The sequence below is a fragment of the Lepidochelys olivacea genome (genome assembly GCF_965140295.1).
Source record: "Lepidochelys olivacea isolate rLepOli2 genome assembly, chromosome: 1".
NCBI classification, from domain to species: Eukaryota; Metazoa; Chordata; order Testudines; family Cheloniidae; genus Lepidochelys; species Lepidochelys olivacea.
This window is the reverse complement of record NC_140411.1, coordinates 135,364,014-135,379,142: the sequence shown is the minus strand read 5'-3', so window position 1 is coordinate 135,379,142 and position 15,129 is coordinate 135,364,014. Positions and strand designations below refer to the sequence as shown.

The 15,129-nt window shown below is 44.2% G+C and overlaps 1 protein-coding gene across 5 annotated transcripts in view; it reads left to right on the top strand.

Annotated features, from left to right (window-relative positions):
* ARHGAP6 (Rho GTPase activating protein 6) overlaps window positions 1-15,129 on the top strand; it is a 510,120-nt gene that overhangs the window by 491,285 nt on the left and 3,706 nt on the right. For all 5 annotated transcript variants that reach the window (XM_084643362.1, XM_084643363.1, XM_084643366.1 and 2 more), the window contains exon 11: window positions 14,417-14,679. In XM_084643362.1, coding sequence (XP_084499488.1) covers window positions 14,417-14,679 — 263 coding nt within the window. The remainder of the gene's footprint in view (window positions 1-14,416; window positions 14,680-15,129) is intronic.

Genomic DNA, 15,129 nt, shown 5'->3' with positions numbered 1-15,129 from the left:
TGCAATCTCTTTATCATGAAAATGCAACTTACAAATGTAGATTTTTTTTGTTACATAACTGCACTCAAAAACAAACAATGCACAACTTTAGAGGCTACAAGTCCACTCATTCCTACTTCTAGTTCAGCCAATTGCTAAGACAAGCAAGTTTGTTTACATTTACGGAAGATAATGCCCACTTCTTTTTACAATATCACCAGAAAGTGAGAATAGGCATTCACATGGCACTTTTGTAGCTCGCAGTGCAAGGTATTTACGTGCCAGATATGCTAAAATTCGTATGCCCCTTCATGCTTCAGCCACCATTCCAGAGGACATGCTTCCATGCTGATGATGCTCGTTAAAAAAAATAATGCATTAATTAAATTTGTGACTGAACTCCTTGGGGGAGAATTGTATGTCGCCTGCTCTGTTTTACCTGCATTCTGCCATATATTTCGTGTTACAGTAGTCTCGGATGATGACCCAGCACATGTTCATTTTAAGAACACTTTTGCTGCAGATTTGACAAAACGCAAAGAAGGTACCAATGTGAGATTTATAAAGATAGCTACAGCACTCGACCCAAGCTTTAAGAATCTGAAGTGCCTTCAAAAATCTGAGAGGGACGAGATGTGGAGCATGCTTTCAGAAGTCTTAAAAGAGCAACACTCCAATGCGGAAACTACAGAACCTGAACCACCAAAAAAGAAAATCAACCTTCTGCTGGTGGCATCTGACTCAGATGATGAAAATGAACACGCGGCGGTCCACATTGCTTTGGATTGTTATCGAGCAGAACCCGTCAGCATGGGGACACGTCCTCTGGAATGGTGGTTGAAGCATGAAGTGACTTTTGAATCTTTAGCGCATCTGACATGTATATGTCTTGCAACGCCAGCTACAACAGTGCCATAAGAACTCCTGTTCTCACTTTCAGGTGACATTGTGAACAAGAAGCAGGCAGCATTATCTCCTGCAAATGTAAACAAACTTGTTTGTCTGAGCGATTGGCTGAACAAGAAGTAGGACTGAGTGGACTTGCAGGCGCTAAAGTTTTACCTTGTTTTATTTTTGAATGCAGTTTTTTTTTGTACATAATTCTACATTTCCAAGTTCGACTTTCATGATAAAGAAATTGCACTACAGTACTTGTATTAGGTGAATTGAAAAATATTATTTATTTTGTTTTTTACAGTGCAAATATTTATAATAAAAATAAATATAAAGTGAGCACTGTACATTTTGTATTCTTTATTATAATTGAAATCAATATATTTGAAAATGTAGAAAACATCCAAAAATACTTAAATAGTATTCTATTATTGCTTAACAGTACGATTAATCGTGATTCGTTTTTTTAATCGCTTGACAGCCATAGTTTTTAATCAATACTAAGCCGTGTGACTACACATCTGTCGCCTGATGTTTATTCTGCCATCCTCTCCCCAAAGAAAGATGCATGTGCAGTGGAGTGTCTTGTTTTCATAGTGTGTATCTTTATATCTGTTGCTATGTGTTTATGTTAGAAAAGACAAGGTCAAAGAACTGAGCCTTGCATTTGCAACAGAAGATGATGAGGTTTGTGATGATTCTTAGTTCTTGGGGGACTTCATTTCAGTCTCAGATGCTGCTACACCATTGCACTATATAAGAGTTGCCTCTTGCAAGAGAGAATGATGATTATCCTTTTTTGGAAGCCTTAAAATATTGAGAGAGAGAGAGAGAGACTCTTTGCTCAGACCACCAAGGTATCTAGATTTTTATGTTTTTATGGCCCTTGATTCCAGTGGGAAGATAGGAATGGATCCTCAGTAGAACGGTTCATTATTATTATTAGTAGTATTTATAATGCAGCCATCCTAGCAGTATCTGGGTGGCATTACATAAATGTAGAAGGACATCAGTTCCCTCAAGGCAATGAACAAGGCTCCTTAATGGCATTTCATGTTTGCTCTGGAACCTGAAATGGTATTTTTGAACTAGTCTGTAATAGATAAGCTTAGTGGATTTTCAAAGCTTGGGATCTGATGCCTGTAGTGTCATTGTTTTAGCACATCTTCTACATTGTGCTTTATGGCAAGATTTGTTATGATTCATTTTTCTTAATCGTTCCTTCACCTAGTTCATAACCTGTAGAGGATATTATTACAGGGATTCCCATTACCCCATCCTCCTTTAATGATACAGATTCTTCTTACTATCTCTTTAATACCCCATAACCTGCCTTTCTTTCATATAGTGTACCTATGTCGTACTTATTTTGCATGTTTTTCTTTAAAAGCCTTCCTCAGAATGAAACAAAGAAAAGAAAAAATATCTTTGAAACATCAGGCATGAAAGCATATAATCGTCTAATTACTTATCGTGTGTGACAATGTGTTTTTCCTGTTAATTTAACTTTAGGAACTGTAATATATCCAGGATTGCAATGTTGGAGAGAAGCTAATACAGCAGGAACCATTAAAATTTTGCTAATTACCACTAGCAGTAGTTAAATTCATCAAAATACTTTATGGTTTCTTCTTCGACTGATGGTCCCTATTGTATTCCACTGAGGGTTTACGCATGCGCACCATGTGTCTGGAGCCGGAGTTTTTTAAAGTAGTGCGCTCTTGGCTTGCCTCATGGTTTCATCCAAGATGATAAAGGTCAGAGCAGACCGACTGCATCTCCAGTTCCTTCTCACCACTGCATGGTCTAGGCTGGAACTATTAGTGTCCTTCTGCATGTGACACACTTTAAAAATATACAATTGTACAGTTTGTTTTAAAGTTTTTACTGTTTTTATTGTAAGTTTTAGTAGTTTGCTATTTTAGGATTAGGATGGAAGTTCCTTTTTGGGGAGTTTTGTTCCCTATGAACCCCCTTAAACTACGGAATCCAAGGTCAGCACCAGCCGTACCACCACTGTGGACCCAATTCTGGGGCCTAGTCAGGATGTCAGGAAGCGTACATATAGCATTGTAGTAAGTCTTCCTCTAAGCCTAAGGCCTAGTCTACACTGGGGGGGGGGGGATCGATCTAAGATACGCAGCTTCAGGTACAAGAGTAGCGTAGTTGAAATTGACGTATCTTAGATCGACTTAGAATCACTTACTTGGCGTCCTCATGGCGCGGGATCAATGGCCTCTGCTCCCGCATTGACTCTGCTTCTGCCTCTCACCCTGGTGGAGTTCCAGAGTCGACAGCAGAGCGATCGGGGATTGATTTATCGCATCTACACTAGACGTGGTAAATCAGTCCCCGATAGATCGATCACTACCTGCCGATCGGGCGGATAGTGTAGACATGGCCTAAGAAAGGAGAGAGTCCTTCAGTGAGTTCCAGTCATGGGGACGGAGCACACCCTAAAGCTCACAAACACAAAAAGAAGCCACATAAATTGATGGATCCACTGATACTGAGTGTAAACCTGCACACACAGTCAACATTGGCATCCCTCAGAACTAGAGAGTCATCCACTCCTGGGAAGACCATTGCGTCCATTCTGAAAAAGTGCCCTTGTATCCGGAAAGTTGGGGAAAGCACCAGAGCCCAGGAAGCATTTGCCCTGGGAGAGCCAAGATCCCCATGCCTTCCGGAGCCTCTACTTTCAGGGAGACATTATCTCCAGGACAAGACATGCTACATCTGAGGCACTCTTTAACCCCCTGATTTGGCAGCGTACATGCTTCCGCTGGCTTCAGTGGTACTGCCGATGGATCTGGTCTCCAAGTTATGTCTTCAGTGGACTCGGACAAGAGTCAGGGATTATCCGTCCCTTCCTACCACTACAACTACCAACGGAGGCCTTCTACATCATGACAGTATCCTTCACTCCAGCCACCATGGAGCCACTGGTTTCCTGCACTGTGGGACCCTCCTCAGCACCCTCCAGATCTGTAATCCGTAATCTGGCCCTATGGGGGATCCTGGCCCTAATACTCTCCCTTGGAACCCATCTGTTCCATAGGGAAGGCTTTGCCTATTTCACCATCTGGGGTGCCTTCAAGTAGATGTTCGGGTCCTGTAATGGAAGATGAGTCATCCAGTCCGGCTCCAATAGGAGCACAAGAACAGGAAAGATTCTTGTGGTCCTGACCTGATGTGGTAGTGGCTTCAAGTCCCCGCCATCTCCTACTGACTGCCACCAATTCCAGGATCTCCTGTGTAGAATGGCTGGAGAGATTCACACTGACTTGGAGGAGCTCCAAGTCACTCAGCATAAGCTGCTGGGTATACTTCACTCATCGGTACCAGGCAGAGTCGCTCTACCAATCAGTGATGCCATCCTAGAGCCAGCTTGCATGATTTAGCATATGCTGGCGATATGTACACCTATCCCAAAGGGGGCAAAAAAAAAAAAGATACTGTGTACCAGGCCAGGGGTCTGAGTTTCTGTTCTCACACTCCCCACCAATTCATTTGTGGTCCAGCCAGCGATAGAATGGGCTAGGCATCAGCATCCACGCTCCATCCCATCTGATCAGAAGGGCAAGCAACTGGACCTTTTAGGCCACAAAGTCTTCTCTTTAGCCAAACTTCAATTCAGGATTTCGAATGATCTGGCATTACTTGTCAAATATAATTTCCTGAACGACAGCAAATTGGAGGACTTTGCTGAGAAACTCCCACAAAAGAACTGAGCCTGTTTCTAGGCAGTAATTGAGGAGGAGAAGCTGGTAGTGGGGACGTTGGTCCAATCAGCAGTAGATGTGGCAGATATCTCATCATCCTCAGTGGCCATGGGCATTGTCATGAGGAGGGAGTGGACTCACAAAATACCACTGAAGACTTCCTTTTTGATGAATCCCATCTTTTCAACTAGAAAATGGACAATTCCCTCCACAGCCTCAAGAATTTGAGAGCTACATTCCGTTCCTTGGGTATTTACACACCAGCACCAAAACATAAGTTCCACTGCTCACAGCCTGCACAGCGTTACAGAACCTCCCAGTTTTTCCATCAATGGCCTTACAAACCACCAAGGAAGAGTCAAAAGACTCAAAGGTCTCGTCCTCCAGGATCACCCTCACAATCTTCCTCCTCCCAGATGCAACTCCCACAGAAGAGATATTTCTGAGGAACCCTAGAGACCCATCAACGACCTTGCCTGCTGCCATACCATCACACCACTTCCTTCAGGGATGGGCTGGCACTCTTTTTTACCAGCTTTGAGTGCAATAACAATGGACAAGCGGGTGCTAAATGTCATCCATTGTGGCTATACAATGAAGTTCATTATGCTGCCACAACCCCTTCCCCAATCCCTCCTCAAGCACCACTCTCACAACAGCATCCTCACCCTGGAGGTGGACTCCGTATTACAAAGAGGGGCAATAGCGTGGGTTCCTCCGGACTATCAAGGGGGTTCTATTCAACTTACTTCCTGATACCCAAAAAAAGAAGGGTGGATGGAGACCAATCCAGGATCTCCATTATCTCAGTTGCTTCATCCGCAAACCCAAGTTTCGTATAGTCACCTTAGTAGCCATCATCCCGTCATTAGAAGAAAGCATGTGGTTTACAGCTTTCGATATGCAGGACACTTATTTTCACATAGACATCCATCTGGCCCAAAGACAGTTCCTGAAGTTCACGGTAGTCCCTCAGCACTTTCAGAACAGGGTCCAGCCATTTGAACTCACCCCTGCTCCAGCATCAATGTTGAAAAATCAACTTTGGACCCCACATGGTCCCTAGACTTCATCAAAATTGCAAGTCATCCTCTCGAGTAGCAGGAAAGGGTCCACTAGGTTCCTAGTTCCTACCATGCCAAATGGAACTGCTTCACCTTCTGAGCCCAACAGAAAGTGCTTTCCCCAGAAGAAGTGGAGATTTCCCTTCTTTTGGATTACCTCCTGTCCTTGAAGGCATCGGGTCTCACCCTCAAGTCTCTCAAGGTCCACCTAGCAGCAGCTATTAGCACCTTCCACCCCACTGTGGGAGGACACTCTGTATTTATACACCTATTGACTGCTTGGTTTTGGAAAGGCCTCATCAGAACCTTCCCACCCATACAACCTATCACCCCCCCCCCAAGTGGGATCTTAACCTAGTTCTGTTGATACTAATGAAACTTCCCTTTGAGCCACTGGCTTTGTGCTCTATGTCCCTCCTTTCCATGAAAGTCACCTTCCATGTGACTATCACTTCAGCGAGAAGGGTAGGTGAACTTGAGGCCCAGATGGTGGACCCTCCTTTCACTACTTTCCATAAGGATAAGGTCTCCCTGCACCTGCATGCCAAGTTTCTGTCAAAGGTCGTATCCCAGTTTCATCTGAATCAACCCATCCACTTACCTGCTTTCTTTCTGAAGCCTCACACTTCGGAAGAGTAACGGCGACTTCACTCCCACGACATCTGTCGGGCCTTGGCCTTCCACCTGCAGAGAACAAGACCAATCAGGAAATTTTCTAAATTGTCTATTGCAATAGCTGAGAGTATTAAGTGGCAAGCAGTCTCTACACAGAGAATCTCCAAGTGAATTTCAGGGTGTATTACACTCGATCAGTTGTCGGGAGTGCCTCCCCCGCCAGGTGAGGGCCCATTCCATGAGAGCCCAGCCTTTGACCATGGCCACCCACCATGATGTGTGGTCCCTATCTGTATTCCACTTCCTGCCCCCCATCTCCTCTGCTGCGGAACTCTTTGATTCATGGTGGAGAAGGAACTGGAGACATGGGGTTGGTTCGCCCCGCCCTTTATCACCTCAGACAAAACCAGGAGGCAAGAAAAGGATGCATGCATGGACCAACAGACACTACTACTGTGAAAATCTCCAGTTCCAGATGCATGGTGTACATGTGTAAACCCTCAGTAGAATACACATAGGGACCACACATCTCAAAGAACATCCAGTTACAGGTAGATAACCTAATTTCCCAATCTAAGTATAGAGAATGCCACAACTACCTAAGTGAAAGTAAATACTGGAGTGCAGTAAACATCCACTTACTAATGGAATCATTTTAGGTGAAACAGATCTGGAAGTTTTGTTTTTAAGAATATGCAGTAGTTTGCTATTTGTTTATAGCATAGTATGTAGAACATGGTTTAAGGTATTTTACAAATAATATTTTTAAACTGTTTTTATAAATCATTGGAAGCTGAAAATTAAATTTCCACCCCCAAAGTGTTCCGCATTCTCTATTTGTCCATACCTTTGGTTTGGTATAGGGTTGTTCTGACCTACAATCATTTTCTTTTAATTTTGAAAACTAATCCTTTAAGAATAATTTGGAAAGTAATAGCACATGTAAATAGTTACATAATGTAAATAACAGATACTATAGAAGGGATTTTTTTAAGAAGTGAAAATATGGACCTTTCCAAATGTGACAGTTTCCATTTAAGTAAGTCTTTATCAGGGACACTATCAAGAAGAGGTAGAATATAACAAAGATCATTCAAGGTAAGACATTATATGACTCTTACATATAACTAAAGTTATGTTCTCACAGTATTTTGCTTTCTTTTCCCCCTCACTGTTTCTTGTGTTACCTTGCCATAGCTAGCTTGATGTATAACCCCTCTTTTCCCATATCTTACTTTAATCAGACCCTGATCCAGCAAACATTTACACATGTGCACAGTCCCACTGGCTTCAGTGATAATACTCACAGGCTTCATGTTAAGCATAAGCATAAGTGTTTCAGAATCAGGCCTTAGATCGCTTACAATACATTTTATACTTCCATCTATCTGGAAGCAGGAAGAAAAAGACTGTCAATGTTAGGAAATATAGCCAAGCTGTTCCCCATTTCCCTCAGGTTTTTTTGATTCCTCTTCTGAAATTTAGACATTGCTTAATCCTCTGCTACTTCTCTAATTCTATTTCCCACCTCCACCCCCAAAGGTTTCTCAGAATTGAAAAAGAAAGAAGTAGACATGAGGAAGGAAGGAAGAAAAGTTTAAAGAGAGGAAAAAGAAAAATATTTGGCATCCACTGATGTTGTACTCCAGATCCCATAATTCCTTAGTACATCTGCAACAAGTGTTTTCCTAGAAACTGTCGGTGGCAAGGTTTACTGATCTTTTGGTGAACCCTGCCTAAGTAGTGCTAAGATAACTCTACCAAGCCCAATGGCAGCCCTATTGGCTGGGTGTGAGTTAATTCCCAGTTAGAGTTCAGAATCAGCTCAGGGAAGTATTTCTAGATTCAGCTGAATTTATTTAAGCTCAGCATTCTCTGGATGCTTCCACAGTGAGAAAGACATGGAATGTGAATAAAACATAAGAGCTATTCTGTTTAGTGTATCTATTTTGTGTTTTGGAGTTTAGTGCTTGTAAAGCTGCATGAAAAGAATCCAGCCTGAAATTTTACTAAGTCTGTATCACTTTGGTAGATCAGGTCCCCTGAAATAAACCCAGAACATAGGAGAGGTTCAGTTGTGCGTTAATCCAGAGTCTCAAATGGTCTGTCAGTCTTTCCACTCTAAAAGCGTGTTGTTTTCCTTCTTCAGTTTGTCATTTGTCACTTGTCTGGAAAGAGGATCATTGTTTCATTGGAAACAATGTGCTCCTGATGCTTACTATACAGTTGAAGCCAAGGTCCTCTCTTTGGATATGACCCTGTGAGGTGCTCAACATTTTCAATGAACTCGGCACCTCACAAGATTGAGCTGATGTCACATCATGTTTAATTATAGGGGAGATGAATATGATGTCACAAAGTCTTTGACCTCAGGTGGAAAAAAAGTAACAGGGACAGATGAGCTTCTACTTTTTGTAGGTACTGGCTAGCCTGCCCAAAACTAAGGCTTCCCCATCAACCAAAGGGGGGAGGAACCATAAACCACAAGCCACAACTGAGTTTGAAGGACAAAAAATAAGAAAGCAGGGATGGAAGTGAACGTCATATGGCCAAAACAAGGGATCCAGACAGAAGCAGCAAGCAGAGTGTTACCCGAAATTGGGCCAGCTACTAAGCTTAGGGAGGACTAATGACCCACCAGAGTCTGGCAGAAAGCAGCACGTTTATTATACTGATAGATAAGCTCAAAAGAAGGTGGTGGGGCAGGGGAGGGTGTCACACTCACACTCGCATACTCACGCTCCCAGGACAGGCACAGCACTGGAGATGTCAGGATCCTTCAAGGTAAGTGTCCCACAGCGCAGCGATGGATGGTGCGATGAAGGTAAGGCTTCCCGAGGCACGATGGAATGCAACGCAGTGAGCCACTGGCCAGGCAATCCGGGCGAAGGGCCTTCATGGGAGGTACAAGCTTGTGAGTGCACTCCTGAGCACATGGCCCCTTCCCCTTTTAAGGACCTGCTCCTCATGGCCTGCGACTAGAGATGACTTGGCCGCATCTGGTTGGTCACACTCCACCTCGGACAATGTCCATGCATTGGGTGTGTGATCGCTGCCTAATCAGAGTGTCAGACACCTTGTCTACCTGGGAGCTCTTCTGATCTTCCAGCTGTTCAACCAGCCCATTCATCCCACAAGCATTCCAGGAGGGAGGGGGAGGAGGAAAGCCACTTCACAGGTATTCAAAGAGGGAGAGGAGAGGAGTGTAACAGACCTTTTGAGCATACAGGTTATACATAGCATAGTCATACAAAGCATACAGATCACTGCTGCTCCTACAACACTCTGCCCCTTGACCTATGATCATTACAGTAGTAGTTGTTGTTGTAGGTCACAGGTGATCTGTTGCAAACAAACCAAACAATCATAACCGGGTGAATATAACTAAAACCATTACAATTGACTAAACACCAGATATAACAAACACAAATGCAAACAATCACAATCATCATAATTGGGAATACAATAAAACCGTGACCATTACAATAATTGGGTACATTGACAAACAAAATGAGGCCCAAGTTTGATGCTGCAATAGCCATCAAACAATAAAAGTTAACCCTAACCCTTGAATACACACAACAAATAAGATTTGTAGGATTACCACAGTTGTCATGCAAGGTTAAAATGATTTGGAAGATGCATAATAACAGAGAACTTGGTGAAATTGTTGATACTTAAACTAACATTTAGTTGCTAAAATGTTGCAGAATCCCCAATTACTAACAGTTGTTCTCGAGGTCTCTGGACGGGAGGGAACAAATCCAAGACCTGAAAGACAGGGCCCTACAATCATGGGCCAAGGTCTTGCAGGTTATGGGGGCCCATGAACTACTCTTCAGGGATTGGGGAAGTAGAACCATGGTGCATAGAGGAAAGTGTGGAGTTAACAATACAAGAAAATGTAACTAACAATGCAAATGTACCAATAACAAAAATCAACAACAAAATGATTATTAGAGAGCCTAACAAAAAATAAACCTGATGCATTGGGGACCAAAGTCTTTTGGACAGGGCTGGATGTGATTGATAATTTTGTTGAAAATGGAGGAATTAGAGAGAGGAAAAGGCATTTACCCTGTCTAGTGTAGTATCCCCTCTCTCTCTGGACCCAATGCTAGCACAGGACACCCACCAGAGACAGACACAGAACATGCAACACAGAACACTGAACACAGACTTTATCTCGACACTATGACCATGGTATTTCTATAACTCTTTAGCTGGTACCAGCTCTCCTGATGTTCCAGTTCGGAGGCTGGAGAAGTGGAGTGGCGGTGATGTGCTCGGGGAGGAGGAGGAGCAAAGGTAAGCTGGGGCGGGGAGCTGCAGCAGGGCTCCCGGGGACGCAAGGTGGAAGTTTCTCCTAGGGCACGAAACATCCTTGCACCTGCCCTGGCCGTGCCCCCTGCAGGCGCAGGCCCATAGTTTCAGACCATCCTCCAGACTACTGAAACACAGTGTCTGGGGTCCAGATCCAGGGAATCCGGATCATATCAGATATCCCCATCCTAATCATCATATGGTCCCGCATCCCCCTGGGCTTTCACCCCAACGGCAGTGACCCGGGCTGAATAAGCCCTCTGGACTCTGTTCTCCTGGGCGGACCCCTCCAGGACCAGATCCTTCAGGCGGGTAACTGCCTGGCTCAGAGCAGCATTCTCCCGCTCCTCCTCTGCTGCCGCCACCTCTACTGCGGCTACAGAGAGGGAAGACACCTGGGCGCTAGCAGTCTGAGCCTGCGCCTTCCACATATCCTGTTCCTTTTCCAGCTCGTGAATTGTACTCCCAGGTGGAACCACCCCGGCATCCAGGGGTCTGCCCCTTTCTTCTGGAGCCATTCTAACAACATCCCGGGCAGTGGTGCCTCTCCCCAAGGGGGGCGTGTCTTCTCACTCAGGCTGCTTGTAGGGGTCCCCTGGTGTTCTCCAGTAATCTCTTGAGTGGGTCCAGCTTGAGCCTCCATGAAAAAGTGGTAGGCTAGCAACCCACTGCAGGGAGAAAAGGATGCCACTGCGAAGTATGCCACTGTGGGGCAAAGGGAAGAAAAAGGTGAAGCAGCCTGAGTAAGAAGACACCCCCACCTCGGGGAGCGGCGCCAGGGTGTTGTTAGAATGGCTCCAGAAGAAAGGGGTAGACCCCTGGATGCCAGGGGCGGTTCCACCTGGGAGTACAATTCATGAGTTGGAGAAGAAACAGGATATGTGGAAGGCGCAGGTTCTGACTGTGGAAGTAGAGAATGCTGCTCTGAGCCAGGCAGTTCTCTCCTGAAGGATGTGGTCTTGAAGGGGTCTGCCCAGGAGAACAGGGTCCAGGGGGCTTATTCAGCCCGGGTTGCTGCCATTGGGGTGAAAGCCCAGGGGGGTGCAGGACAATTTGATGATTGGGACGGGGATATGTGGTATGATCCGGATCCCCGGATCTGGACTCCAGATGGCCGGACCCCAGACACCGCAGACAACTCGAACAAGTACGGTCTGCTGTGGTGGGAGCGCTCAGCTAATTTGTTTCTAAGCTTCTATCTTTCAGCCTCCGAACCGGAACATCAGCAGAGCTGGTACCAGCTAAAGAGTTATAGAAATACCATGGTTATAGTGTCGCGATAAAGTCTGTGTTGCATGTTGTGTCTGTCTCTGGTGGGTGTCCTGTGCTAGCACTGGGTCCAGAGAGAGGGGATACTACACTAGACAGAGTAAATGCCTTTTCCTTTCTCTACTTCCCCTATCTCCAACCAAATTATCAATCACATCCACCCCAGGCCAAAAGACTTTGGTCCCCAATGCATCAGGTTTATTTTTTATTAGGTTCTCTAATAATCATTTTGTTGTTGATTTTTGTTATTGATACATTTGTATTGTTAGTTACATTTTCTTGTATTGCAACTAAATGTTAGTTTAAGTATCAGCAATTTCACCAAGTTCTCTGTTATTATGCATCTTCCAAATCATTTTAACCTTGCATGACAACTGTGATAATCCTACAAATCTTATTTGTTGTGTGTATTTAAGGGTTAGGGTTAACTTTTATTGTTTGATGGCTATTGCAGCATCAAACTTGGGCCTCATTTTGTTTGTCAATGTACCCAATTATTGTAATGGTCATGGTTTTATTGTATTCCCAATTATGATGATTGTGATTGTTTGCATTTGTGTTTGTTATATCTGGTGTTTAGTCAATTGTAATGGTTTTAGTTATATTCACCCGGTTATGATTGTTTGGTTTGTTTGCAACAGATCACCTGTGACCTACAACAACTACTACTACTGTAATGATCATAGTTCAAGGGGCGGAGTGTTGTAGGAGCAGCAGTGATCTGTATGCTTTGTATGACTATGCTATGTATAACCTGTATGCTCAAAAGGTCTGTTACACTCCTCTCCTCTCCCTCTTTGAATACCTGTGAAGTGGCTTTCCTCCTCCCCCTCCCTCCTGGAATGCTTGTGGGATGAATGGGCTGGTTGAACAGCTGGAAGATCAGAAGAGCTCCCAGGTAGACAAGGTGTCTGACACTCTGATTAGGCAGCGCTCACACACCCAATGCGTGGACATTGTCCGAGGTGGAGTGTGACCAACCAGATGCGGCCAAGTCATCTCTAGTCGCAGGCCATGAGGAGCAGGTCCTTAAAAGGGGAAGGGGCCATGTGCTCAGGAGTGCACTCACAAGCTTGTACCTCCCATGAAGGCCCTTCGCCCGGATTGCCTGGCCAGTGGCTCACTGCGTTGCATTCCATCGTGCCTCGGGAAGCCTTACCTTCATCGCACCATCCATCGCTGCGCTGTGGGACACTTACCTTGAAGGATCCTGACATCTCCAGTGCTTTGCCTGTCCTGGGAGCGTGAGTATGCGAGTGTGAGTGTGACACCCTCCCCTGCCCCACCACCTTCTTTTGAGCTTATCTATCAGTATAATAAACGTGCTGCTTTCTGCCAGACTCTGGTGGGTCATTAGTCCTCCCTAAGCTTACTAGCTGGCCCAATTTTGGGTAACACAGAGAACCCTAGACAGCAAGAGATGAGCTTTTAAAGAATAAAGATCTAGTTTTTAGGTAAATGTAACTGGTAATAAAAATTAGGAAAGGGAACTACAAAAAATAGGGTATGTAGGCAAAAATGTATACAAGGTCATCTTGGAGTTTTCTCTGAGGCTTCAGGGGCTCTCCCCTGTGTACATTAGGGTGACCAGATGTCCCAATTTTATGGGGACAGTCCCGATATTTGGGACTTTGTCTTATGTAGGCACCTGTTACCCCTTACCTTGTCCCGATTTTTCACACTTGCTATCTGGTCACCCTTCTGTCCATCTAAATCCTGATTTTCTAAATTACTCTCAAAATCTCAAATTCAAAATTCATTTTGAGGAAAGGATTGCCACTTGGTAAATATTTGCATGGTACCTAACCCGTTGGGTAACTGATATTGATTGGGACCCACAGGTACTACTACAGCACAAATAAAAATCATAACACTGAAAACCTTCATAAAATTGGGGTTCCAGTGTCCCCAAGATGTTTGTAAAATTGGTGTTTATCTGGGAGTCTGAGCTGTGCTTTTTTACCTTTTTCTCAAAATTAAATTACAAGATGTATCAATATGATATAAAGATAAAATGGTGACAGAAACTTTAAAAATTATCAGAAGAGCTAGTTGTCATGTGTGTTTCTGCGTAGGTTATTTTTCTCTTAATTTGTTTAGAATGGAATCCTTCTCATGCCATGAGAGAGATCACCCAAGACATAGCTCTTTGTTTCTCTTAAGAGTGGTAGGGGTCGGGGGATTGTGACATATTGCCTAATATCGAACAGATCAGTCACCCTCAAAATTCACTGCACTACAGGCAAAGCGGTCAAGGTAACATAAGGAATCTATTCAGTGTGTTTCTTTTCCAGTGGTGAGCTGTACAGTTTTTTGTTTTTATTTTAAATTGCAACATCCATTGAAGTTTATTGACCTCTGCTGGCCATTTTGTGGCAAGTTTTAATCCCCTAAATTTGTGGAAAAGTCTCCTCCATATTGCTTGTAAAGTGTTTTCATTTCAGCAGCTGTGATCACGTCATTTCTTGATGTTGTCAAAATGCAGCTTTATCTAATGGACTCAGAGCCCTGCACATTAACAAATGTTTGTTTATCAAATTCTGTCAGAAGCCCTGAGATGCTGCGATCAGAAGGTTCCTACTCTATGGAAGGGAGACATTCTTCCACGGACTCCAACAAAGCCTCAAGCGGAGATGTCTCCCCTTATGACAACAACTCACCGGTATTGTCTGAACGGTCGCTGATGGCAATGCAAGAAGATGTTGCCCTCAGTTCAGATAAGCTATACAAGGTGCCCGAACAGTACATGTTGGTTGGCCATTTGCAGTCTAAATCAAGAGAGCATTTGCCTGGATCATGGGCTGTGAAAGGTAAAGTAGGACCAGTACATGTTTGTTTTTCTCACATGCTGTTTATAAGGACGTGTTGTTTATTGTTTCTCCCCCTTGTGGCAGAATCGCTTCCTCCTCTTCAGACCTACTTATCCAGCAGTGTGATTTTCCGCACTGTACTTGAGCTGTGATAAAAAATAGGTCCATATAGGATCCTGTGGATCCCTCCCCTCCACATAATGGAGGATTCACTGTTGGTTGGCCTTTTAGATATGTGAGAGCATGGCACTTGTGCGGCTGGAATGGTAAAGAGTGCTATGCGTCAAGATTAATATAATGGAGCAATAGAGTGCTCTTATAATGAACAGCTGGCATCTTCCCTTCCAGGTTGAGCCATAAGGCTCTGCTCCTCAACCCATGTTGTGAGCTCTGCTGGCTGGCCCCTACCATTATGCTGCATTTGTGCTCATTAGAGTATTGCATTTCCCA